At 43.0% G+C, this 25687-nt stretch overlaps 1 protein-coding gene across 4 annotated transcripts in view; it reads right to left on the minus strand.

The window, feature by feature from the left end:
• LARGE1 (LARGE xylosyl- and glucuronyltransferase 1) overlaps positions 1–25687 on the minus strand; it is a 602000-nt gene that overhangs the window by 20417 nt on the left and 555896 nt on the right. For all 4 annotated transcript variants that reach the window (XM_078147082.1, XM_078147080.1, XM_020982455.2 and 1 more), the window contains 2 exons: positions 19591–19754; positions 5647–5925 (listed from right to left, as the gene is read on the minus strand). In XM_078147082.1, the coding sequence (XP_078003208.1) occupies positions 5647–5925; positions 19591–19754 (443 nt within the window). The remainder of the gene's footprint in view (positions 1–5646; positions 5926–19590; positions 19755–25687) is intronic.

A 25687-nucleotide genomic window follows, 5' to 3' on the forward strand; every position in this document is an offset into this window, starting at 1 on the left:
TGTGTGTGTGTGTGTGTGTGTGTGTGCGCGCGCGCGCTCACGTGTGTGTATGTGTGTGTGTGTGTGCGCACGCGCTCACGTGTGTGTGTGTGTGTGTGTGTGCGCGAGCGTGCTGACTGTGTGTGTGTGTATATGTCTGTGTGTGTGTGTGTGCGCGCGCTCACGTGTGTGTGTATGTGTGTGTGTGTGTGTGTGTGTGTGTGTCTGTCAAAGGATAGAACTAGGAGGTACCTTCCGATCTTTTAAGGTTTACAAAGTGCTTTGCCTATATTAGTGTGCTTGATCCTCACAGCCATCCTGCGAACCACCTGCTATTATTATCCCCATTTTATAGATGAAGAAACTGAGGATCAGAGTTTAAGTGACTTATCCAGGTTCAGTGTTTGAGGAGGAAATTCAGGTATCCCCAACTTCAGGTCCAATACTCTGTTCACTCTGTCACCCAGGTGGCACTGTCAGCCCTGCTTTACATGTGAGGAAACAGAGGCCCATAGAGATAGTGTTTTGCCCAAGGGAATATGTGGCACCAGACAGATTCAAATCCGGGTCCTTTGACTCTGGATTTGATTTAGTTACCTCCTCCCCTCTACCCTGCTGCCTTCTTATCCTCCTGAAACCAGCGGTGCAAATTAACGAAGCCCAACTGGGCTGCAGCCAGAAAGAATGCAGGCTCTGAACAAGCAATGTAAAAATGGAAAGTGAAGCTCCCAGCACCAGCACCACATTGCTCTGGATGGCCAAGAGCCTTTGTACGCGGGGATGAGGGGGACGTGCCTGACCTGCGGTTGGCAGACCACAGGCTGGAAGCTGTGTGTCCCCTGGTGGGGAGGGCTCGAGTAGAGAACTCAATTAGAGCAGAGAAGCTAATGAGGCTGGGGTCATGGGTCATGGACTCAGCCCCCTTGTTGGGCTGTTACCTGTGCTCAATTTCACAGCTGCAGACAGCATCTCCAAAGCTTAGCTGGCCACCTCCCAAGTGCACTGGCCCACAAGGGAGGAGCTGGGGACAGAGGAACAAACACTTCTCTACCGCTGGGAAAGGCAATTCTAAAGATGGCACACAATCCGCTGGGTCACTGAGCTGGTCAAAGGTTCAGCTCTCACACTTACCAGCTGCGGGACCTTAGGGCAGGATGGTTAACCTTGCTGAATCTGTTTCCTCATTTATAAAACAGTCAGAGGGATGGCTACTCATACCAGCCACCTCATGTGGTTGGTGTGAGGAAAATACTTTGACATAATTCACATTTATATAGAGGTAGGTTTACCCAGCCCTTTCTACACAAAAAAGCACGATCAAAGAAGTGTGGCAAATAGCATTCCCATTTTATGGAGGAGAAAACTGAGGCTCTTAGAAATTATGTGATGTGGCCAAATTTTGTGTGTGTGTGAACATATTTTGAGGGGAGGGGCAAGTCAGTACCTGTGAACAAAACAGAAAATTCTCAACCTCTGATACGCGTTATGTGACCTTGGGCAATTCACTTATCATCTCAGTGGCCCCCAAGCAACTGTCTAAGTAGCAGAGAACATACTACCATGCAGTGGTAGAAGGAGAAGTTCATTAAGCATTACCTAGACCCAAGAAAATCACATATATGGAGGGGTTTTTTTTTAGTTAAAAAGTGCTTTTTGTGTGGAAGTTTCCTCCACTAGAGCTGATCAACAACTTGACTTTAGAGACTTGAAGTGACTTGTCCAAGATGACTTGTCTAGCGTGTGTCAGAAGGGGGGGGCTTGAACCCAGGTCTTTCTGACTCTAAGGGGGTGTCTTCTTTCCACTACACCCTGTGGTTTCTCTGAGATCACCAAAGTTACACAGACAGTAAGATGTGGGATTTGTACTCAGGTCTTCTGGGTACCAGTGGTCTTTCCACTAGATGATGTGATCTGATAGTATGTATTAGATAGTATGTATTAATAGTGTCACAGTCTTAAATGAAGGATGGAAAGGCTTGTTAATATTAGCTAGCATTTTTATATGCTTTAACACCAGAAAAGCATTTATAGATGTCCTCACCAAAACCTTATGAGGTAAAGATGGGGAAACTGAGGCTGAGGAAGGTTAAGTCAGTTGCCTACAGTCACATAGCTAGCAAAAGCATCTGAATCAGGATGCGAATTCTGTTCTTCCTCACTCCAATTCTAGTACTGTACTCACTGCTTCACCTCACTGCCTTATAACTTAATGTTACTGACTTTTAAGGCTCCATGCATCATAGAATCATCAAATATTGGGATAGTCAGACTAGGAGGCATCTTGGGACTGTGCAAAGAGTTTTGGCTTTGGAGATGAGTCTTTCTGGAGTCAGAAGACAGGTCCAGGTGACTTTGACAGGTTGCTGAAGCCTTCTGGGCCTCAGTTAACTGATCTGTAAACTGAGGGGATTGGCCAAATGACTTTTGAGGTCCTTTCCAACTCCAAAGCTTCAATCTTGTCACCCTGGGCAAGTCTCCTTCCCTTTAAAGCCTCAGTGTCCTTATCTATAAAATGAAAGAGTTGACTCAAATGTCCTTTGCAGCACATTCCAGCTATAGATCTTAATCCCGTGGAGGGTCAGACTAGATGACCTTAAAGATCCTTTCCACCTCTAAATCTATGATCCCAGGATGCATATCTTACAAATGAGGATATGTAGGTTCCAAAAGGGGCAGTGATTTATCCAAGGCCACACAGATAGCTAATTACAGAGCCCAGTCAAACATCTAGCGCTCTTGACATCTAGTTCTGTGCTCTTTCTGGTTTAGCCCAGAGATGATTTATCCCTGATAGGCTGATAAATGCAGGAAGGGCTGATGAAAATGCTCACTGGTTTCCAAAGATACAAAATCAGCCAGGAAAAGAAAAGCCCATTATGGACCTTCCCAGAGCTAAGCCAGAGGGATCAGAGGTTTCTGGCTACAGGGCTTTATAAATCAAGTTTCATAAAGTGGGATTTTAAGAACTATGTCTTCCCTTCAGAGCCTAGAAGTCATTCAGTTTTGCAGACCAATTATTGGTGAGGTGGGCAATTTCCGGAGAAAGAACGAAGCGGGAAATGAGAGAGTGGAGTCAAAAGAGATTGTAACTCCATTACATATTAATAGTGTGACCTTGGCCAAATTGCTTAACCTCTCTGGGTCTCAGTTTTCCCATTTGTAAAATCAAGAGAGATTTGGGTTATACTAGATAAACTTGTAAACCCTTTCCAGTAATGATGGCATTGTTCCACATGGCTCCAAAGGCAGGTTGTAGGAGAGAGATGGGTCTGGGGATGGAATTGCATGAAAGACAACTTGGTGCAGTGGAAATCAAAGACGAACAAACAAAAACCAATCCTGGGTCCTTCCTTGAATTCCAGCTTTATTTGGAGCTGTCAGCTGACTTCTCATCAGCAAAAAGAAAGGATTTCTAAGATTCCTTCTAGCTCTAAATAGATGCTACTTGGATCCTCTGAATTCTGGAATTAATGCTTACTCATGGGGTGATCCTTGGTAAATTACTTAGCCTCTCTGAGATGGTTAATCTGTTTGTTAAATTGAATTGAATTTTCTCTTTCATGAATGGGTGGGATGATACTAGCCACACTGTCACGAAGAAGTGTTTGTAAATTGTAGAATGCTAAAGCAATGGGAATTATTATTATTGTGATGGTGATGATGAACCCCGAGAGTACGGCCTTTTGCTACCTATGTAGGATCCAAGGATCACAGACCTAGAGTGGGAAAGGACTCCCAAGGTCGTCTATTGTTCAGAGGAAAAAAATGAGGCTTCACGAGGAAGTGATTTGCCCAAGGTTGTCCAGAAGGGAAGTTATGGATGCAAAATTCGAACCCAGGTCATATAGGATAACAGCATTACATATTTAGAGCTGGAAGAGACCTCAGAAGCCATCTGGCCCAAGTCTCTCATTTTACAGAGGCGGTGGCAAGGACTCACCAAGTGTTGACTATGTTCCAAGCACTTTCATAAGCATTAAGGATACAAAGAAAGGTAAAAAGCAGTTGCTGATTCCAAGGAGTGTCCATTCTAATGGGGGACACAACATGCAAAGAAATCGGTTCATGTAAGGTAAATACAGTGTGGATGGGAGGGAGTCTCAGAGGGAAGGTCCTAACACTGGATGTGTGTGTGCTGGGGGAGCCCACAGAAAGCAGACTCAGAGTTGAGTCTCGAAGGAATCCAGGCAAACCCAGAGGCAGAGGGGAAGGAGAACAGCCCTCTAGGCACAGGGGACTGTCATGGCAAAGGTGTGGAGGCAGGTGATGGGGTGGAGCCAGATCCTGGAGTATGTGGAAGAGAGTGAGGTGTGAGAAGCCCGGAAAGATGAGAAGGGGCCAGGTTATAAAAAGCTTTAAATGCTCAGCAGAGCATTTTATGTTTGATCCTGGAGGAAATGCAGTGCCATTGGAGTATAGTGAGTGAGGAAAGACACAGGCAGACCCACGCTTTAGGAAGACCACTTTTAGCTGAGGGAAAGACAGATTGGAGTGGAGGGAGATATGGTAGGGAGATCACACAAAGGGCTATTGAAGTAGTAGTCCAGGAGAGAGGTGATGAGGGCTTGTGGGGAGACACATTTGGGATGTAGTAGCAAAAAATCTGTTAGGCCAGAACAGACACGGGTGAGAAGACCCAGAATTACCCAAAGTCACATCATTAGTAAGCAGCAAAACTGGAATTCGAACTCAAGTCCTTTGGCTCCAAATCTAGGGCTTTTTCAACTGGACCAAGACGTTCCAGTAAGAACAAGAGCTAACATCTCTGCTGGCTCGGGATCATGCATGCTTATTTCTGTGAGACTCAGTTTCTTCCTCTGGAAAATGAAGGGGTCTTCAAAAAAGGTCCCTTCTAGGTCTATCCTTTACAACCTCCATGAGCTCCATAGACCGTAGAAATCTCTGAAATTCACTGGAATTCTCAGGGCTCAATTTCCTTTTTGGCCACATGATGTCCCCATCACATCACACCAGCAGCTTCAGAGGCTCCATCCTGTCTCTGGAAGTGGGGCTCTTCACCTTGGGCGTGTGCGTGTGCACGCGTGCATGTATGAGTGTCTGTGTATGTGTGTATATGTGCATGTCTACGTGTGTATGTGTGTGTGCATGTGTGCATGTCTGTGTGTGTGTATTATGGCTCCTTTTGGCAATCTGGTATAGCCTATTGACCCCTTCTCAAAAAAAATGCTTTTAAATTCATAAAATAAAAGGATTAAAAAAGATTAGAAGGGAAACCAATTACATTGAAGTAAAGATGAAATTTTTTTTTTCCCTATCCAAGTTTACAGATCCCTTGAAATCTATCCACTGACATCTTGGGGGTCTTTGCATGCAAGGTTAGGAACTCCCAAGGGAGTACCTAATCCTTTCAGCGGATGATCTGAAATCAGAATCAGGGTTTACTCTGCTCTGTTCATCCAAATTCACTAGAGTGATACAGAGTCAAATTGCCCCTCGCCTCACTCACCCCAGGCCACTGTCCCATAGTTTCCCATTTTGTTGACAAAGAACTTGAACTACTATCAGTGCCCTTAAAATCTGACACCCTGTACCAAGCCCTAGTTGGCCCACCCTTGTTATAGTGTCAATCACTCCCAATTCAAAATCGTTCGATCTTCCAAGGAATTGAAAGGGAGGTAGAACTCATAAGGGCTGCCCCACACTTACCTGAGGTACTCACAGAGTCCGTACATAGGCAGGAAGTCAATGTCAGAGAGAAACATGTATGGCGTGCTGATGTGCTTCATGGCCACATTGCGCAAAAGGTTCACAGGGTAGAACTGGCCCTCTTTGTATACAATGTGATAGCCGACATTGTGGCGGCTCATGAGGACCTCAGAGCCTTGGGCATAGCGCAGGAACTGTTGGGCTTCAGCATCAGACAGGTACAGGGCCAAGCTGATGGGCCCCTCCCAGTGTTTGCAGATGGCCTCAAGCATCTGGAGCCTGAGAAGAAACCCCAACATACCAAGGTGAGCTGAACCCTCCTCTTCTCTCACTCCTCTTTTCTTCTTCTTTCCTCTCTTCCCTCTCTTATCCCTTTCTTTCTTCTCTCTCTTCCTTTCTTCTTCTCTCTACTCCTTTCCTCCACTCCCTTTTCTTCTGTTCCCCTCTATTCTTCTCTTTCTTTGCCTCTCCTACCATTTCTGTCTCTACATCTCTTGGTTTCTGCTTATCTCTATATCTGTCTCTGTCTGTCTCTCTATGTCTCTGTTTCTGCTTTTGTTGTTTATGTCTGCCTCTGTTTCTGTCTCTCCCCTTCCTGCCCTGCCTCCCCTCCTCTCCTTTGTTCACCAAATAAAGTGATTTAATTAAGGTTTTACCTGACCAGCAAGTAGAGGAGTTGGAACTCAGACCCAAGCCTACTATTTCCATCCAACTTGGAGGATGCCTTGTACTATTGTGGAGAGAATGCTGGAAGGGGATTAAAATTCCTGCTTTGCTACTGGTTAGCTGGGTGCCACTGGCCGAGAATCTTTACTAGCATCAAGTCTCCTCATCTATTATATATGGAATTTGGGTCAGATAGAATCTTATGTGGATTCTCACTCTAAGTCTAGGGCTCTATGACTTTCAATCCAGGTGATGGTATACAGGGCAGGTGTAAGTTTGAGATAATCGTGGGATGGGAGGGACCTTCCAGACCATTTAATCCAATACTCAGTTTTACAGATGAGGAGGCTGAAGTTCAGGGAGGGGGAATGTCTTTTCTAAGATCATAGGACCACCTCAGAGGCCACTTAGTCCAGTATCTTCAATTTTAAGAAACTGAGGCACAGATATTTAAAGTGATTTGCCCAAGAACACATAGAATGTGTCACACAGAAATTTAGTTTGAATCCAAGTTCTCTTTCTCCAGAATCTGTGCATTTTCTATTGCATTTTTTCTATTCTTCTTCCTGATCCCTTCTCTTCTCTCTCTCTCTTTCCTCCTTCCCTCCTTCCTTCCTTTCACCCTTCTCACTATCTTTTTCTCATCCTTTTCTCCTTCCCTCCCTTCTGTCCATCCATCCATCTTTCCTTCCCCTTAAACAAAATGCCCCAATCACACTGGAAGGCATATTTCTCGATCTACTCATCTACCTGCAGGGGTGCCCTGCCTGCAGTAGTTATGATAAAGCACACTGTGACCACAGCAAGGGCTTTCAAATAAAGACATTCTACAAAAGTATTTGGAAGAAAATCTCTAAAGATCTTTTCTCAAAGTCATTTGGAGCACATAGAAGAAATAAAATATAGAGTTCAGCAATGGCCAGAACCAATCTCCATTTCCCCTACCCAGTAAGAACTACTTAATGACAGCCCCCCCAGCCACAATGCCCACTCTATTCAGACAATTTTGAGGAAACATATTCTATGCATTTCGGGGTCTCTGAACCGTAGGTAAATGGCCCACCTGTCTTTGGTAAATGGGGTTCCTGATGGGCTGTCCTAGGTTCTTCATAGTAGTTCCCTGAATTGGTATTGTTAGCATTCACTTCATCTTTGAATACAGAGAATTTAGGGCTGCACTCATGTACAGTTTCCCCATTCTTCACCATCTATTATGGTTGCCTAATCAAATTGACTAAGATGATTTTTTCAGTAAGAATTTGTTCCAGCGCTTAATCTCATAGTTAGGACCCAGAAGAGAGTTCTCTTTAGCTTGGGTTCCCTGGCATGGCAGAAGAAACATGGGATATGGTACCTTTTCTGCCACCAAATTTCAGGTCTGGCATGTCTACCTGGGTGACCTTGGGTAAGTCATTAGGCCTCAGTTTCCTCATCTGTAAAATGTGGGTGTTGGACTCATAGAATCTGAAAGTTTCTTCTAACTGTAAGTCAGTGATCATAAGACATCTGGGGACCTTGTTCCTAATTTGTTTGAGTTCTTGGGGGAGAAGGAAAATAATAAGAACATAGGGTGATTTTACTATGAAAAAGCTTTCTACCTATGTCTTCTCAATGATCCTACAATAACCCTGGGAGATAAGTGTTATTATTAACCCAACTTTATGGATGAGGAAACTGAGGCTGACAAGGTTAAGTGACTGCCTAGAGTCACACAGTTAGTAAGTGTCTGAGGCAGGATTTCACTGCAGGGCTTCCTGATTTCCATCACCTAGCTCCCTGAAAAATCTATTCTCACTTCATTTGTGTTTCACTTTTCTTTTCTGTCAAATGGGAACATAGTCACCTTTATAGATGCATGGCCTGAATGAAGTACTTAGAGTTATCTGAATGGAAGGAAATGAATCTTAACACAAACTGGAAATGAACAGCTGAGGCTCAAGGATTGATGGGAGGGATGGATATCTGACTGTGAATGATGTAGAATAAGTTAGTGGAAAGAACACTGAATTTGGAGCCTGAAGACAGAATATGTCATCCTGGGGTCAAGCCCTATTCTTGCCTTTACTGGCTGTGTGCCTTTGGACAAGTGTCTGGGAATCTCTGGGCCTAAGTTTTTCCATCTGCTAAAGGGAATATCCCAGATTTAGACCTGGAAGGTCATCTAGCCTAACCCCCTCATTCACACGGGAGGAAACTGAGACCTATAAAGTTTAAGTGACTTATCTAAGGTCACACAGATAAGAATAATAGCTAGCATTTATGCATTTCTAATGTGTTTTAAGGTTTGCAAAGCTTTTTTAGAAATATTATCTCATCTGGTCCTCATAACAACTCTTCAAGATAGGTGCTATTATTATCCCCATTTTACAGTTGAGGAAACTGAGGCACACAACGCTTAAGTGATTTTCCCAAGTTTGCATGGCTAGTAAGAATCTGAAGTGAGGCATTGAGGTAGCACAGTGGATAGAGCACTGGCCCTGGAATCAGGAGGACCTGAGTTCAAATCTGGCCTCAGACACCAGCTGTGTGACCCTAGGCAAGGGGGGAGAGAGAGAAGAAGAAGAAGAAGAAGAAGAAGAAGAACAAGAAGAAGAAGAAGAAGAAGAAGAAGAAGAAGAAGAAGGAGGAGGAGGAGGAGGAGGAGGAGGAGGAGGAGATGAAGACAAAGAGGAAGAGGAAGGAGGAGGAAAATCTGTGGCAGTATTTGAACTCAGGTTTTCCTGACTCTATGTCTAGCCCTCTATCCACTGTACTATCCAGCTGCCTCATAAGATACTAAGTATCAGAGCCAATAGTTGAATCTGGGTCCTTTGTATGACTTCATATCCAGCACCCACAGCACAAGGGAGACGTATGGACCAGCTGAATATTTGACAAATGTTTATTAAGTGGCTTCTATGAGTCAGACACTGTGCTGAGCAATAGAGACATGAGGACAAAAGTGACATAGTTCTTGCCTTCCAGGGGCCTACATTCTCATCTGAGATAATGTACAGTTATATACAGTGCTTTGTAACCACAAAGGACCAGAGTAATGTGGGTCTTGAGTGTGCTAACACATTCTCTTGTTCATTCAATCACTGGGTGTCTCATTTTCTCCACTTGCAGGAAAGGGAACTTCCTCCTCCCCATATCATCTATATCCTAGGAGTGTTGTGAGGGTGTCTGGTAAATACCACTACTCCAGAGTTCTGAGGGGAAGGGAAAAGGTGTTAGACTACAGGGGTGGAATAAGGCATTCTCTGTCAGGCATGGTCAGTGGATCTGTTTATTTTGTGCAACTGACTTTACTACAATAGGGTCATGTGTGTGTGTGTGTGTGTGTGTGTGTGTGTTGTGTGTGTGTGTGTATGTGTAAGGGAAGATACTAAGAAATGACAACAATATCGATAAAACATAAATGAAATACATAAAAAGTGGTAAAGCAGAAAGAGCCCCTCCATAACTATTACAATTCTCATTCACATACTCTGCATACCCCTCCCCATAATCTGCTCCATGATGGACAAAACAGAGATCTAGTGATCTGAGTTCCTCTGTCTAGGAATTGTGATTCCCTTTGTCAAAGAGTCCTTTCTATTCCCAAGCACAGGTAGTAATGATGAGTTAACATTTCCATGGTGTTTTTATTTTAAAAGCATTCTACCTATATGATCTAATTTGGTCCTCGCAATAGCCCTAGGGGGTACATGATATCATTACCCCCCATTTTATAGGTAGGGAAGCTGAGGTTGAGTGACTTCAGTGACTTGCTCAGGGTCACATAGCTGCAAAGTGTCTGGGAGAAGATTTGAAAACAGAACTTCTAAAGTCTGGAAATCAATCCACTGAATAGCAGCCTTCCTATACCTACCTGTGTAATCTCAGAGAATTCTTTGAGGTTCAGAAACCTTCAGTGTCTTGACCAGGGTCATACACTCAGCATGGGTCAGAGGTAGACCTTGAATCCCATTGACCTGAAGTCCACTGGTGTATTCCCTTTGCTGGGCTAGCTTTCTCTTTTGAAAATAGGCATTTTAAAGAATGATACACAGACACACTTAATACGAACCTTTACTAGATGAGGAGCCCTACAAAGTCAGTACAATGGTTCACTTGGGGCTCCCTTTCCCCTTCCCCCAGTCACAGTTACCTAAGAGCTCTTTTTTTTTAAACCTGTGCTTTTCCAGAGAACTGCGCAACAAAATAAACAATCTAAACGAAGTCTCTGAAAGGACATGACAAGACTCTGATAAACTAAACGGAAGAGAGAAATGCTGCAAAGGCTGCTCTAGAGGGTGTGGGCTGAGGATGAGGAGACGAAGATACTTTTAAACCAGGGTTTTCCTACCCTTGGGAACCAGAAATCTGGTAGGATACAAAACTATTGCAAAGAGTTTGAGAACCCATGAATAAGCAAGCATTATGTGACCCCACACAACACTTTCTACATCATTCCATTTGACTCTTAAAGATACAGTGTAAGTATCTCTAGTCTCTGAGAGAGCCGAATGAAACAAAAGTTACAATAGCTTCTAAAGACTGAATAAATAATGTCTCTCACATATATGCATAGCTCTTTCAAAAGAATATAGTGTATAATAAAGGCTTAAAATACACTTGTTGACTGACTGAATGGGATAAATAAAATGCAAAGCCATTATAAATGTTGTTGAATTCCTCTAAGTGTGATACTACAATGTATTTTTCAATACCACAGTGGAACTTAGAAGTACAACTTCCATCTTGTAAAGGCCTAAAAAACTTTTTCATGCTAAAAAGGGTCGTCGGCCTCACAACATTTGATAATCATTGAAGTAAAGTGCCCATCTGCTATCTTTCCCCCAGCAACAGTAACCGGGGCTCTTCTCTTCTTCCTTCCCATTTCTTCCTTCCCCACTATTTGTTTTGTTCAGTCGTATCCAACTTCTTGTGATTTGATTTGGAGTTTTCTTGGCTTGGAGTGGTATGCCATTTCCTTCTCCAGATCATTTTACAGATGAAAGTGAGGCAAACAAGGTGAAGTGGCTTGCCCGGGTCATACAGCTAGTAAGTGTCTGAGGCTGGATTTGAGCTCAGGAAGATGAGTCTTCCTGATTCCAAACCCAGTGCTCTATCTACTGTACCACCTAGCTGCCCTATTCCCTATCACAGGACGTGCCCAATGGGTCTATATTTCTCTTGGCCATTTTCCCTTGTCCAAATCTGCATGGGTGAACTGGGAATGGGGGTAGATTAGAAGATTACAGAGCTATGTCTTGTAACTGAGTTTTACTCTCTGGGCTGGCAGGGGGTCAGGCTTCCAAGTCTTTCATATGACACCATCCTGAGACACAGAAAATAGCCAAGATCAGGAGTCATGATGGTCACAGGGATACCATTCAGTCATTCAAGACTCAATAATGGAATCATCCTATAGGATATTTCCAGGTGGCATTTAAAGGCACTCTGGTAGAAAGAACCCCAGGCTAACGGTGAAGTGACCCAGGTCTGAGTCATCGTGGATTTAGAGCTGGAAGGGACCATCTACTCCAATACCCTCTCCTCATCTCAACACCTTCCTCCATATTCTGTCATTTCACAGATGAAGAAACCGAGGTTCTGAGGGAAAATGACTTAGCCAAAGTCACATAACTAGTAACTAGCAGAGCCTGAATTTGAATGCAGGTCCTTAAATCCCAAGTATATCTGCAGCACATAGCTCTGTCCTCTGTTTCTTTAACTGTCAAATGGGGAGGGGATTGGAGGAAATCACTTTGAATGCCCCTTCTAGCTCGGTGTCTACAATCTTATATGATTGTTGTCGTCTATATGACCAGTTCCCCAAGTTGGATTCCTCTTCTGAAAAATGAGTAAGTTAGAGTAAGCAGCTAGGTGTAGTGGTTAGAGCACTGGGCCTGAAGTTAGGGAAGATCTGAATTCAAATCTGCCCTCAGACACTTACTAGCTTTGTGACCCTGGGCAGGTCATTTAACCCTGTATGCCTCAGTTTCCTCATCTGTCAAATGATCTGGAGAAGCAAATGGCAAACCACTCCAGTGTCTTTGCCACAAAAACCCCAAATAGGGTCACAGAGGGTCAGACATGCCAGAAAATGACTGAATAACAACTGCAAAGGATTCAGAAGTAACATCTTGGGTTCCCTGGGGTGCTGGAAAGAGCGCTGGCTTTGGAAGCCTTCCCACTCCCATATCCACTTCCGTTCACATCCTGCCTTTGCTTTAATGGCATACCACTTCAGCAGCCCTTTAAAATACAACCCAATAAATGACATTCACAGAGTGCTTGAAGGTTTGTAAATATAATAATAACAATAACATATTAATATTCAAATAGCACTTTAAGGTTTGCAAAGCATTTCCCCCACTAAAACAGAAAATATATCATTTGATCATCTTTACAACAACCCTGGGAGTTGGTGGTATTATTATTCCCACTTTACAGCTGAGGAAACTGAGGTAGATGTTAAGTGATTTGGGGTCACACAATAAATGATAATACTAACTAACGTTTACATAGCACTTATTATGTGCCAGGCACTGTGATAAGCACTTAAAAAATATTATCACATTTGATCCCTACAACAACCCTAGAAGGTGGGTGCTATTATTAACTCCATTTTACAGCTGAGGAAACTGAGGCAGGAAGTGGTTAAGTAACTTGCCCAGAGACACAAAGTGTCAGTTTGGATTCGAACTCAGGTCTTCCTGTCTCATCTTTCCAATATACTATCTGGCTACCTTTCCTTATGTAAATTATGGAACTCTTTATGTAAATTACATCACTTACACCTCACAAAAACCCTGTGAGGGAGTTGCCATAGGCATTATTAACCCCATTTTAAAGATGAGGAAACTGAGGCTCAAATTAGGCCAGTTATCTTCCAGTACCTGAAGGGTTACTATCTTGAAGAGAATTTAGATTCACTGCTGTATCCTAGGGTGGAGAAATAGGACTACCTACCAGGTAGCAGATATAGGGAGATAAAGTTTGCTTTGGTCTGATGGGGGTGCCATAGTGCACAGAGTCAGGAAGATTCATCTTCCTGAGTTTGAATCTAGCCTCAGACACATAGTAGCTGTGTGAGCCTGGACAAATCACTTTGCCCTTTCTGCCTCAGTTTCTTCATCTGTAAAATGAACTAGAAAAGGAAATAGCAAACTGTTCCAGTATCTTTGTGAAGAAAACCCCAAATGGGATCACCAAGAGTTAGACATGACCTAAAAATGAGCTGGGGAAGGAAATGGCCAACCACTCCAGTGTCTTTGCCACGAAAACCCTCAATGGGGTCACAAAGAGTCGGACACAACTGAAATGACTGAACAGCAATGACAGCAGCAGCAGCAAATACTCGAGTCAAGTCACAGTTTGCTTCAACATGAGGATAAACTTCCTAAAATTAGAGCTTTCTGAAAATGGAGCGGCTACCTCAGAACGGACAGTTCTACAGGATGGAAGGCCATGGATTCAGAATTCAATGGAATCTCGGGAGCCAGGCAGTCTGAATCCTTCACTTATCAGATGACGAATCTGCAGCCCAGAGACATTAAAGGATTGGCCCAGAGACACACAATGAAGAAATGTCAGAGGCGGGATTGAACCCAGGACTTTCTAACTCTAGGTACAGCACTCTCTCTAGGATACACAGCCCCTATCCAGGCAACAGCATCTCTCTAAAACAGGAGAGAAAATGAATTATTATAATTTTTCCTGACCTCTCCATTCTTTAGAACTTTGCTTTCCAAAACAGTCTTGAATAGTTTGAAAAAAAAACAACAAAGCCCTCCGTTGTCAGAGGCTCTACCAAACTACCTCGCTCCCAGTCTCCAGCGATCAACAGAAAAACATCCTGGGCAGCTGCAAGAGAAACCTGTGCTTCACCTTTGCTTGGTGCCGGCAAAGAGCCCCCTCCGGTGGTGGGATTCCAGAGGGAAGCCCGCCCACCAGACTCCTTAATGCATTCACTCAGGGCCTGTTTTGCACTCAGAGGTTTACAAACACACAAGAAATGTTTCTTAAATTAAAAATCAATCGAACAGGCCCCTGTGAGCCTAGTGTCATAATTGAATGTGTAGGAAGGAGTGGAGGAGGCTGGTTAAATGCCTGCCGTCTTCATTAGAAAGCATTACCGCTTGATAATTTTTTATTATGTTCTGTTCGGCATCTCATCGCTCTGAATTCTCCGGTCCTCTACGGAATAGTCCGGACCATAATAGTTGTCAGAGCATATTAGGAGGCGTCATGCACATGTCACATTCTGGCCACATGGGCTCCAGGGCAATTCTGCTGGTTGCCATCAGTTGCCGGGGTGATGTTGCTTCCTGAAGAAAACGTAACTCTGACATCGGCCCTGCTGGGAGATGGGACGAGGTCCCTTCCAGGGATGCCGTGGGAGGGGGCGGGGACGTGGTCAAGGGAAACTTTAGGGGTGGGGGATGCTCTCTCCTTTTCACCAGCCAGAGAGCACATGATGCTACCAGCTCCAACTCCCATTTCTCCAGGACTTAAAGATTTCCAAAGAACTTTCCTTCCAACAACCCTGTGAGACAGGCAATTCCAGGAAAACCACCAAGCCCTAGAATATTAAAGGCAGGAGGGGCAATGGATCACAGGATAGATACTTGGAGAGGCCATCCAGTCTTAGCTCTGTTTTTGTAGACCAGGAAACTCAGGCACAGAGAGGTTAACTTGCCCAGCGTGACACAATTAGTAAGTGTCTGTGGCAGAATTTGAATCAAGACATGCCTGCCTCTAGTCTAGTGTCTAACAACAACAACAACATTTATATAGTAGTTACTATGTGTCAGACATTAAGCTAAACACTTTATAATTATTATCTCATTTCATCCTCAAAATAATCGTGGGAGTAGGTGCTATTATTATCCCCTTTTAACAGATGAGGAAACTGAGGCAAACAGAGATTAAGTAACTTGCCTAGTATCATACAGCTAGTATGTGAGGCTAGATTTGAACTCAGGTCTTCCTGACTCCAGGCCCAGCACTTCATTAACTGTGTCATCTAGCTGCCTAATGATAATAATATTAATAGCTAGCACTAATAGCTAGCACATGCTTTAAGGTTTGCAAATTACTTTACAAATATTAACTCACTGGATTCTCACAATAATCCTGGGAAATGGTTGCCGTTGTCATCCTTATCTTACAGAAGAAAGAACTGAGGCAGACGGGGCAAATGACTTGCCTAGGGTGGTCACACAGCTATTAGAGTGCGAGGCTGAATTTGAACTCAGGTCTTCCTGATTCCAGGTCTGGTGCTCTAAGCACAGCCCCATCTCTCTGCCTTATCTATTACAATGCGCTATTTCCAAGCTCCATGGAGCTCATCTACCTCCCCATGTTACATATGACAAAAATGGGATCTAGAGAAGAAAACTGACTTGCCCAGGGTCACAAAGGGAGTGAGAAGCCTAAACATGTCTAGCACTGAAGTCTTTTCACTCCATTCCATGTTCTGTCCTCATACCAAACTACTTCCTTAATCCTTTCCTTTTGTTTTTTAATATAAAGAAGACGAGGCTTAGGCTCATGACTTGCCCAAAACTGTACCATTCGAACGGCCATCTCCAGTCCTCCTGATCTATAACTTGCCACTAGACCCAGATGGGAGGAGAAAGTGAGGCTGGTGACTTTGCACAGCCCTCTCTAACTTAAATCCAATTCATTTGCAAGTGATGTCATGGTCTTCTTTGAGAATGAAGGACAAACACTACCACCAATAACCATTCAAACCCAGTCCTTGGAATTCCGAGTCCCATACTCTGTGTATGTTACCTCTCTAAGAGATGGATAAACCATGAACCCTGCTGGGAGGGTTCTCACCCTACGGGGGGAGAAAGAAGGTGAACACAACTAGCTAACCAGAAGCATGGGCAGGTATCAGACACTCCAAAGGGTATGAACCTCTTTATACACATGATTTCATTGTAGTTGCACAGCCCCCCTGAGAGGCAGGTACAGACAAGAAACATTAGGCTCAGAGAAATTAAGAGACTTGCCCATGCCACACAGCTAGCGTGTGAGATTTGAACCCACTTCCAAGTCCAGCACTCTATGCTTTACTGACTCTTAACATGCCTGTAGGTGTGTGTAAAAGCCATTTTTTTTTGGCAGAAAGAGCATTACCCCAAGAGGAAGCTGATGTAAATTGGGTGCCCCCTTTAGGACTTAATAACTGTATGAACATGAACAAGTCACTTGATCTCTCCCTGCCTCAACTGTACACTCAGAAAATGGGGTTGATACTTGACTTGCCCAGAAGGCAGGCATCTAGGATTAATTAGCTGTAGAGGTCCCTTTCATCTCAAAGGGATAATGGATTGTCACAGGAGGCAGGGAGATTCTGGATCCTGGGCATGTTAAAACGGAAGGTGAATGGCTGTTTTGAGGACTGCCTTTTAAGGTACATTTGGACTAGGTGACCTCTGAGGCTACTTGGAGCTTTGGGGGGGGGGTGTTCTATGATTCCGTGATTCTAAATGAGTTCTTCAAGAGGGCACAGTGAATTGAGCATTACTGGGATTAGACCAAGGTCTTCAGAGTCCGAATGCAGGGATTTATTCCCCCTTTTCTTGTTAATAAGTTACGTCCAACTCCATTTGGGATTTTCTTGGCAAAGATACTGGTGCTGTTTGCCATTTCCTTCTCCAGCTCATTTTCCAGATGAAGAAACTGAGGCAAACAGGGTGCAGTGACTTGCCCAGTGTCACATAGCTAGTCAGTGTCTGAGGCTGCATTTGAACTCAGGTACTCCTGACTTCAGGGCCAGCATTCTATCCACTGCACCATCTAGCTGCCCCTAAATTATTCCTCCTCTGCCCTATTAAAACAAGATCATTGGTTCATAGGATCACAAATCTAGAGCTGGAAGGGAACTTAGAGGTTTTTAAAGGCTAATAACCTCATTTTATAGAAAAGGAAACTGAGGCCCAGGAAGGTTGGATGTTTTGTCCTGGGTCACCAAGGTTGTATGCCTCACGGGTGGCATTTGACCCCAGTCATCTAATAACAGCGTGAACAGTCTTTCTATGCTGCAGCTTCTGTAACCTCTGAGGGTGAGGATGGATTGAGAAGCCATAAAAATCCCATGGGCTGATTCATTTGAAGATCATATTTACAAGGCTTCTCTGCTTCATCTTTCACTGTAAAATCTGGGTCCCACAGCAAGAAGCTAACTGAGAAACCAGAGAAACAAAATTGGTGAAAAAACAACCAAACAAATGAAGGACAGCGAAGCACTGAGTTTCTCCTCTGTCTCTTGGGGTGAGTACATTAGTTGCAATAAAACTAGGAAATGATGGAAAGTTATGATCCAGTCCATGCCATGTTGGAGCCAGCATCTTTTAATAGGAATGGCATGATTGGAAGGGCTTCCAATACCCCTTCCTTATTCTCTTAACCTCCTTTCTCTAAGCAGACCATCACTCTCCAGTCTTAATCTCACTGTTTCACTTTAACATGGACTTTTTTGGGGGGAGGGGTGTATGTTTGTATGTATATATGATGGTGAAAGTATGAGAGAGAAATGTCAGGGTCTCAAGGTCTCTGCCAGGTTCTCATGAGCCAACCTAGGCAAGCCTGAGAGAAATGAAATACTCAAAAGATGTTGTCAAGGATACAATCATCACTTTTTGACAAAGTCAACTCTTTAGTTACTGCTCTTCAGAACTTGTAGCACACACCCTTGCCTGAGATTCATCACAGGGACATACCTGACATGGGGGAGCACAAGCACGGACACACATACAAAGCCACATAGGTAACCAGTTTCCCCAGAGGCACATTGCTCTGCCACAATGAACTTTCATCTCTCTCATTCTCCTGCTTTGCAAAACACCTAGATCCAGTTCCTAGGTATGATGGACCAGGCCAGCCACCAGCCGAGACATCCAGAATAACCTTCCTCTTAGATGCAGTCAACAGGTATTTCCAGATCAAGAGTGAGGCTAGGGCTCTTTGATGGCTTTTGAACATAGCTACTTCTGTTCTGTCCCCCAGCTCAACTGCTTTGCCTTCCTATTTGAGACAATAGGGGCCCTGTTCTCCTGACTGGTTAGTAGCTCATTGCCTGTACCTCATACGCCACCATATTTCATCTCAATATGGTATTACTGTCACTGTGGTACCCAGACCAGTGGATCATTCCCTACAGCCCTTAACACTTTCATCTTCAGGATTCCCATCTTGGCCCCTCTTGGCGTGATGGATAAGCACCATGTGCAGTTCTATACATCCAAGTTGGTGCTAATCATGCTTAGCTTACATCCCAGTCACCTCACCATTTGCTTTACTGTCACACTGCCTTTGGCTTTACTCTGCTTGCCAGTTCTGAAACCATAATTAAATCAATACTACAGTAACGACTCAAAAAAGTGTGTCAATCGATGTCCCTATGGCTTGACTCACTATCCTTGTAACTTTCCAAACCCAAATACCCTTCCCTGGGCTACTGCTCCACCATTTTGTTTTCTCCCTTGCCTTTACCTTCCCCACCAGAACAGTTCCTAGAGGACAGGGATTGTCTTTGGTTTTGTATTCGCATTCTCAATCACGTAGCATAGTGCTTGGCATAGATTAAGTACTTGATAAATGCTTAATAAAGTACATTTAAGAAAATGAACTTAATGAATTGGTGGGAGACTGAGATTCAGGTTCATGGGCTAACTTTGATGTTTCTCTCCTGTTTAGTAAATATCTTCTGACTAAGAGAAAAAAAAGAAAATACACTTAAGTGCATTTTTAAGTGCATGAAATAAATGTACTTAATACTGTATAGCCATCCATCCATTCTGACCAGGGCCCTTGTCACTCACGCCTAAATACCACAGGCACTCAAAGGTCACTCTACTTTATACCTGTCTGTTCATGTGAAGACCAACAGTCATATGACTTTGTATTTTAAATGTTTCATAAGATTATTTATTTTATTTTATTTTTTAGGCAATTGAGGTTAAGTGACTTGCCCAGAGTAACACAGCTAGTAAGTGTCAAGTCTTTGGTCTGAGGCCACATTTGAACTCAGGTCCTCCTGACTTCAGGGCCGGTGCTCTATCCACTGGGCCACCCAGCTGCCCCAGATTACAGATTTAGACATAGAAGGAATATTTTCATCTGTTAGAGGCCATCTAGTTCAAACATCTTATTTTACAGATGTAAACAACAGACTCTGAAGTTGTATTGGTAATAGAGGCACTGGATAACATTTGAACCCAGTCCAGAGCTCTCTTTACTGTCCCTCCATCTCTTTGAGGCTGTGGGAGAGTGGGAAGTTTCCCTCCATACCTGTCCATGGAGAGCTGAGCCACAAGGGTGACATCCGTGTTGTCTGAGGTGGGTTCATACTCATAGTGCAGGAAGTAGAGGTGGGTACGATGGACCGTGAAGCGTTCTCGCCGAAACTCATAACACAGATCATCCTCGTCCAGCTCGGACAGCTGCTTTTGGAGCTGCAAAAGACACAGGGAATGAAGTTTGGGGGCAACTGAGAAGAATGCTGTGGGGCCTATGAGACTGACTGCCATCTGCCACAGGGTTCTATGAGTTTGTTTGCTTGCCTGGTTTTTAAAGGCAGGAAAGAAATGCCCTGCTATGAAAAAAAAAAAGCAACTAGCATGCAGAGGTAGAGGGAGATGGGCCAGTCATTGATTGACAGGCTTTAGGCATCTTCTGGTCCAATACCATCATTTGACTGGTTTTATAGGTTTGAGGTTAGGGAATGAGACCCAAGGAGTCAGGATTTGACCTTGGATTTTCTCATTCAAAATCTGAAGCTTTTCCCATCTGGCTACTCTGGTCCATGTGGGGGATGAATGGAGATGAGCAAAGCAGGGTGGAATTCCTTTCTGAGAGCTATGGGGGTTATGTTAGAATATATAATTACAAACTCCTACTTCTAAAAAATGATTTTTTAATTTAATATAGACCAAAAATTACCTACTCTTACTTCTTTCCTTTTGTTCATATTATCAGGAGGCTGGGATTGATCAAGGGAACTTGGGGTTATAAATCTAGAACTAGCAGGTACTTGAAAGGCCACCTGGTCTAGCCTCCTAATTTTACAGATGAGGACACTGAGGCCCAGAGAAAGGAAGTGACTTGTCCAAGGTCACACTTACTGTCAGTGTTTGAAACCACATCTTCTAATAGACTCCACACAACTCCAATTCATTCCATTTTCAATTTAATTGAGTTCAATTCACTAAACATTAAGCCCCTACTGGATGCAAAGCATATGCTAGGTAAAAGAGATATTAGAAACAAAAAACAAAACCTCAAACATCTCTTATTTTTACATTCTACTGAGAGGACGCACACTCTCTCTCTCTCTAGGCATATATACATATACATATATATGTGTGTGTGTGTGTGTGTGTGTGTGTGTGTGTGTATGTATATATGTGTGTGTGTATGTATATGTATATGTATGTATTAAAGTTATTTTTAGTTTTTAGGAGTGAGGATGCTAAAACCAGGGTGGGGGGAAGGGAGATCAAGAAGGGCCTCATGTTAGAGGGGGTATCTGAGTTGAGTCTTGCAGAACATCAAAATTTTCAAAAAAGTTAAAATAAGTACAGAGAGCATTCCGGGCATGGGCATATCTAGGCCAAAGGAATGGCAGTGGGAGGTGTAATGACAGGAAGTGCAAAGTGGGCTGGTTTTCCCCAACATAGACTATATGTATGTGTGGAGGAGAGGAAGTGGGTGGGAAGGGGGAGTACTGTGAAGCAAATCTGGGAAAGTAGGCTAGAACATCTTCCATTCCCCATCAATCTACCATATTTCCAATCTTCCTTCAAGGTCAGCCAAGATGTCACCTCTCCAGGAAACTTTCCCTGAATCCTCAGGATGAAAGTGATTGCTCCCTCCAAGAACTCCTCATAAGATCAGAGAGGTGGAAGGGACCTGAGGGCCATAGAGTCAAACACACTCCTTTTACGGATGAGGAAACTGAGGAGCAAAGAGAGGGAGTGACTTCATAGCATCACAGACTGACCTCAGAGTCATCTAGTCAAACCCCCTCTTTTTGCAGATGAGGAAACTGAGGACTAGAGAGGGAAAGTGACTTGTCCAAGGTCACACAGACAACAAATGGAAGATTTGAACCCAGGTCTTTCAACTTCAAAACCAGCATGCTTTCCATTGGGCAACACCACTTATATTTATTTATCTAACCTACTACTACTACTACTACTACTACTACTACTACTACTACTACTACTACTACTACTACTACTACTATGAAGGAGGAGGAGGAGGAGGAGGAGGAGGCAGCTATGAAAATGATGAATATTAATAATCAACAATAGCTAATATTTATATAGCACTTTCTATGTGACAGGCACTGTGATAAAGCTTTCCAATGATCATCTTGTTTAATCTTCACAACAACCCTGGAAGTAGATACTATTATTCTTTACAGATGAAGAAACTGAGGCAAACAGCAATCGTGTGATTTATCCAGGGTCACCCAGCTAGTAAGTCTCTTATTCCAGATTTGAGCTCGGCTCTTCCTGACTCCAGGTCTGACGCTTTATGCACTACGAATCATAGCTTTTTGATCTTATCCTTCCCAGTCGATGAAACTGCTCTAGGGGAGGGGCTCTCCCTGTCAAACCATCAGGAAGACAGGGCCCTTGTACTAAGTAGTAACAATAAATATTTGTTGAAATAAACTAGAGTAAAAACAGCAGAGCCAGGCACACAGTATAATAATATAGCCACTTTCAAAAGGCTTGTGGATTGAAAGAGCAAATGAATGAATGAACAAAACTGTCCTGTAAAGGAAACAAAGAAACATGACAAACGAATGGATAACTTTGTATCACTTCTTCTTCTTGCCAGTCTCTCTAATCCAGGAGCTCTCTCCAGAGTTTTGGCCCCAAATGGATTTTCTATTCCTTTACGCTCATCCTAATCTCCTTTTGGTCTTAGAACCCCAATAGCCTTTCTCTCTAGTTTCCTGGTCTCATACTCTAACCCACAAGGAATAACATAGGTGTGTGAGCCCTACTTCCTGACCTAACTTCCCATGTCACCACCATTCACAGCTCTGCACTCCTTTCTGCTTTTTCCTCAGACTATACAAGGACACCTACATTTTCAGACACAGATGGCATATGATTTATTTTGTGTGATTATACTAATTTATTATAAGGCAAGGTGTTAGTTTTTTTTTCTTTCTTGGGGAGGGTAGAACTTGGGGGTCAAGTAAGAGGTAGTGAAAGTAATACTTAAGAAATAAAAAAGAATGTCAATGAATCATAAAAATGACAAATGGAAGAGAGCAGAAGGAAGTTCAAAAGGGTACACAGAGAAGCAGAGTGATGTTGGAACTACTTATTAAATTTGAATTATTTAAACAGACAGACACACACATACATACACATACAGCCCAAGCTGTACACAGTAGGGAAAACAGACATGTAATAGCAGATTCATATACAACCCACTTTTTTTTTGGTTATTCATTGTAATTCAAAATGTTTAGCATTCCTGATGTTTATTAAGTTCATAATAAAGAAGAAAATTTATTTTAAAAATACATTATCATTTATTGTAACCTTTGTGACCTTGGGCAAATCACTCACCTTTTCTGGGATTTAGTTCCTAAAAGAAAGAAAGGATCAGACCAGATCAATTCCAAAATCCTTTCCAGAACTAAATCTATGATCATATAATATGATGATAATATATCCATCCTGTGTTCCACTTCTTTCTCCCACCAAGGCCTTATTTTGATTCTAATTCAATTCCATTTCATTTAACGTAAAAAGAATGCAGGATATGGAATCACTGGACCTGGGATCAAATTCTAGCTGTGCTGATATTTTATTATATATAAAAAGAAAAATTATTTTTTAAAAGTACCATTTACTGTAATCTATGGCCTTTGGTAAATTACTTAAAATTTCTGGGACTCAGTTTCCTCATCTATAAAAACGAAAGCATTGATCAAGATCTCCTCTGATAGTCCTTTCAGCTCTGAATCTTTGACCTTACTGATACTGTTGGTGAAGTAAGTGGGCCAATGCTTAACCAGGAGACCTGGGTTCCCATCTTGCCTTTGAATATGATTGGTTTTATAATCTTGGGCAAATGACTTCACTTTTCAAAGACTCAGTTTCCTCACCTGTCATTAAGCCCACAAGCATTTGTTAAGCACCTACTACATGCAAGGCACTATGCTAAGCTCTATAAAATGGGGATAATCATCCTTATAGCAACTATGTCACTGGATCTTTAAAAGATAAACAGAATATAGATGAGGATAGATATTAAAGTTTTCTGGTTTTAGAGCTGAAAAAACAAATCTGACGTTTAGAATCAGGATTTTTGCGTGTGTCTGTGACAGAGCTGAAAAATTACAGTAACAAGAAAATAGTTTGAACTTATTTCTTCACACATCATAATTAGACAAATAAAACCAAACATTGCAGACTGAAAAATTGTCAGGAAGTAACCAGAAATATTGAACCTTGGGCTTCCTTATTATAAACTTATTTTCTTATTTTATATAGGTGAGGAAACTCAGTGAAAAGAAGTGACTTGCCCAAGGTCACACAGGTATTAAATGGCAGAAAAAAGGCAGCAGGGTGAGTGTGTGTGTATGTGTGTGTGTGTGTGTGTGTATTTATGTGTATATATACATACACACATATTTATATACATATATATAATAGATATATGTACACTCTTTTTACTCTTGTCTTTCCTCAATTTTCTTACATATAAACTGTTTATCTTCTAACAACCCCATGCTTCCCAGTATGCCCGGTATCTGCACAGTCACTAAACTCTGTATAACAATGGAGAGAGAACAGGACCCAGAGTCAGAGGACCTGGGTTCAAATCCTGACTCTGCCACTTTGTGAAATCAGGCAAGTGACTCTGCCTTACTGTGCCTCAGTATCCTAATCTGTAAAATTGGGTATTCGGGCCAGGTGCCTCTAAGGTGCCTTCTGATACTGTGAACATTTCCTTTGCACTGCCCTTCTCTCTTATTCTAACTTCCATTGTATTTTGAAGTCTCTGTCCCAGTTAAATGAGGGGGATGGACAAGTTCCCTCCAGTGCAATGATCCTGTGGCCCGGGCCACCCCAGAAGCATCATCAAAGGCATCAGTTACCCCAACAGCTTCCAATGGGGGGCTCGTGATTATTGTCCCTCAGTATTCTCATCCATCCCAAATATGGCTTCCCAAACGGGCTTTCTCAAGTACCCTCTTCATAACTCAGGTCCTTTGAGGTGAGATTTTGTACTCTTCTCACGACCTTTCATTGTTTCACTAAGGAGGAAGGACTTCATATGGTGGGAAATGTACCAGACTTGAGCCAACAGACCTGGGTTCAAATCCTACCCTGCCACTTCCTATCAATGTGACTCTGGGCCAGTAATTTCTCTGAGAGTCAGTTTCCTTACATATAAAAAGGAGATCAGCCTAGATCTCCTCTAAGGTTTATTCTGGCTCTTACACTATGACCCCATAATACTGAAATTCAATAAGAAAACTAACAAAATAAACAAACAACCATTGGCTCAGGGTGAAAGCCTACCTCTGATGGTGACAACCTATGGCCCACTGGGCCTGTCTTCTAGCTTTCCTCCTCTAGAAAATGAGGGTCTTTGACCTGTACATCTATGATCCAATGATCCTGAGGAACTGGGGAAAGAGCTCAGGCTGAAAAGATGGATTCTATGCAGCTTTCTCAGACTTCGGCCAAAAGGAAGGTGACACTGAGCCTTTTACCCCACGAGTTACTGAAGACTCCCTGGGCAAATGGCATAATTCAAGAATGTCTTTGGTGCCATGAGAGCAGAGGCAGTCAGGGACAGTATGTTTCTAAGGTCTGAGGCCGGTTCCTTGGCATGGATGGGAGCGTGGGCCTCCAAACCTTCCTTGAATCTTCCCCAAGGAAATCTAAATGGGTTGCCTGGGAACCCTAATCTCCTCTCCCAAGAGGAAATAGCCAATTTAGCTTATCTTCCTTCCTTTGCTTGTGCATCTCCCCCCTCCACCTCCCTCATGCAAAAGAGCAGAAGCAATTATGTACCATGTTACAGATTAAACATCTGCAAGATTCCTTGCAAAAGAACAAGCTCTTTCTGTTGTGTTGGGGAAGCACGCTGGCACAGAGATATTTTCATAGAGAAAGGATGAAAAGATGCCCATGTGTTTGTATGTGAGCAGGACAGCATAATGTAGACATACAGGGGGAAAGGAGTCTTTCCAAGCTTGGATAAGGATGGGGGTCTCATTACAAGAAGCTTGGATTAATGCCCATGCTAGGTACCACTTTCTTCAGGAAGCCTCTCAGATAAAAGGCAACACCCCTTCCCTATAGGTCTCATGCCCTTCTATCTTCTTCATTGAACTCATCAT

This window comes from Phascolarctos cinereus, unplaced genomic scaffold (genome assembly GCF_003287225.1).
Source record: "Phascolarctos cinereus isolate Bilbo 61053 unplaced genomic scaffold, phaCin_HiC Scaffold_1;HRSCAF=81, whole genome shotgun sequence".
In the NCBI taxonomy this organism is placed as follows: domain Eukaryota; kingdom Metazoa; phylum Chordata; class Mammalia; order Diprotodontia; family Phascolarctidae; genus Phascolarctos; species Phascolarctos cinereus.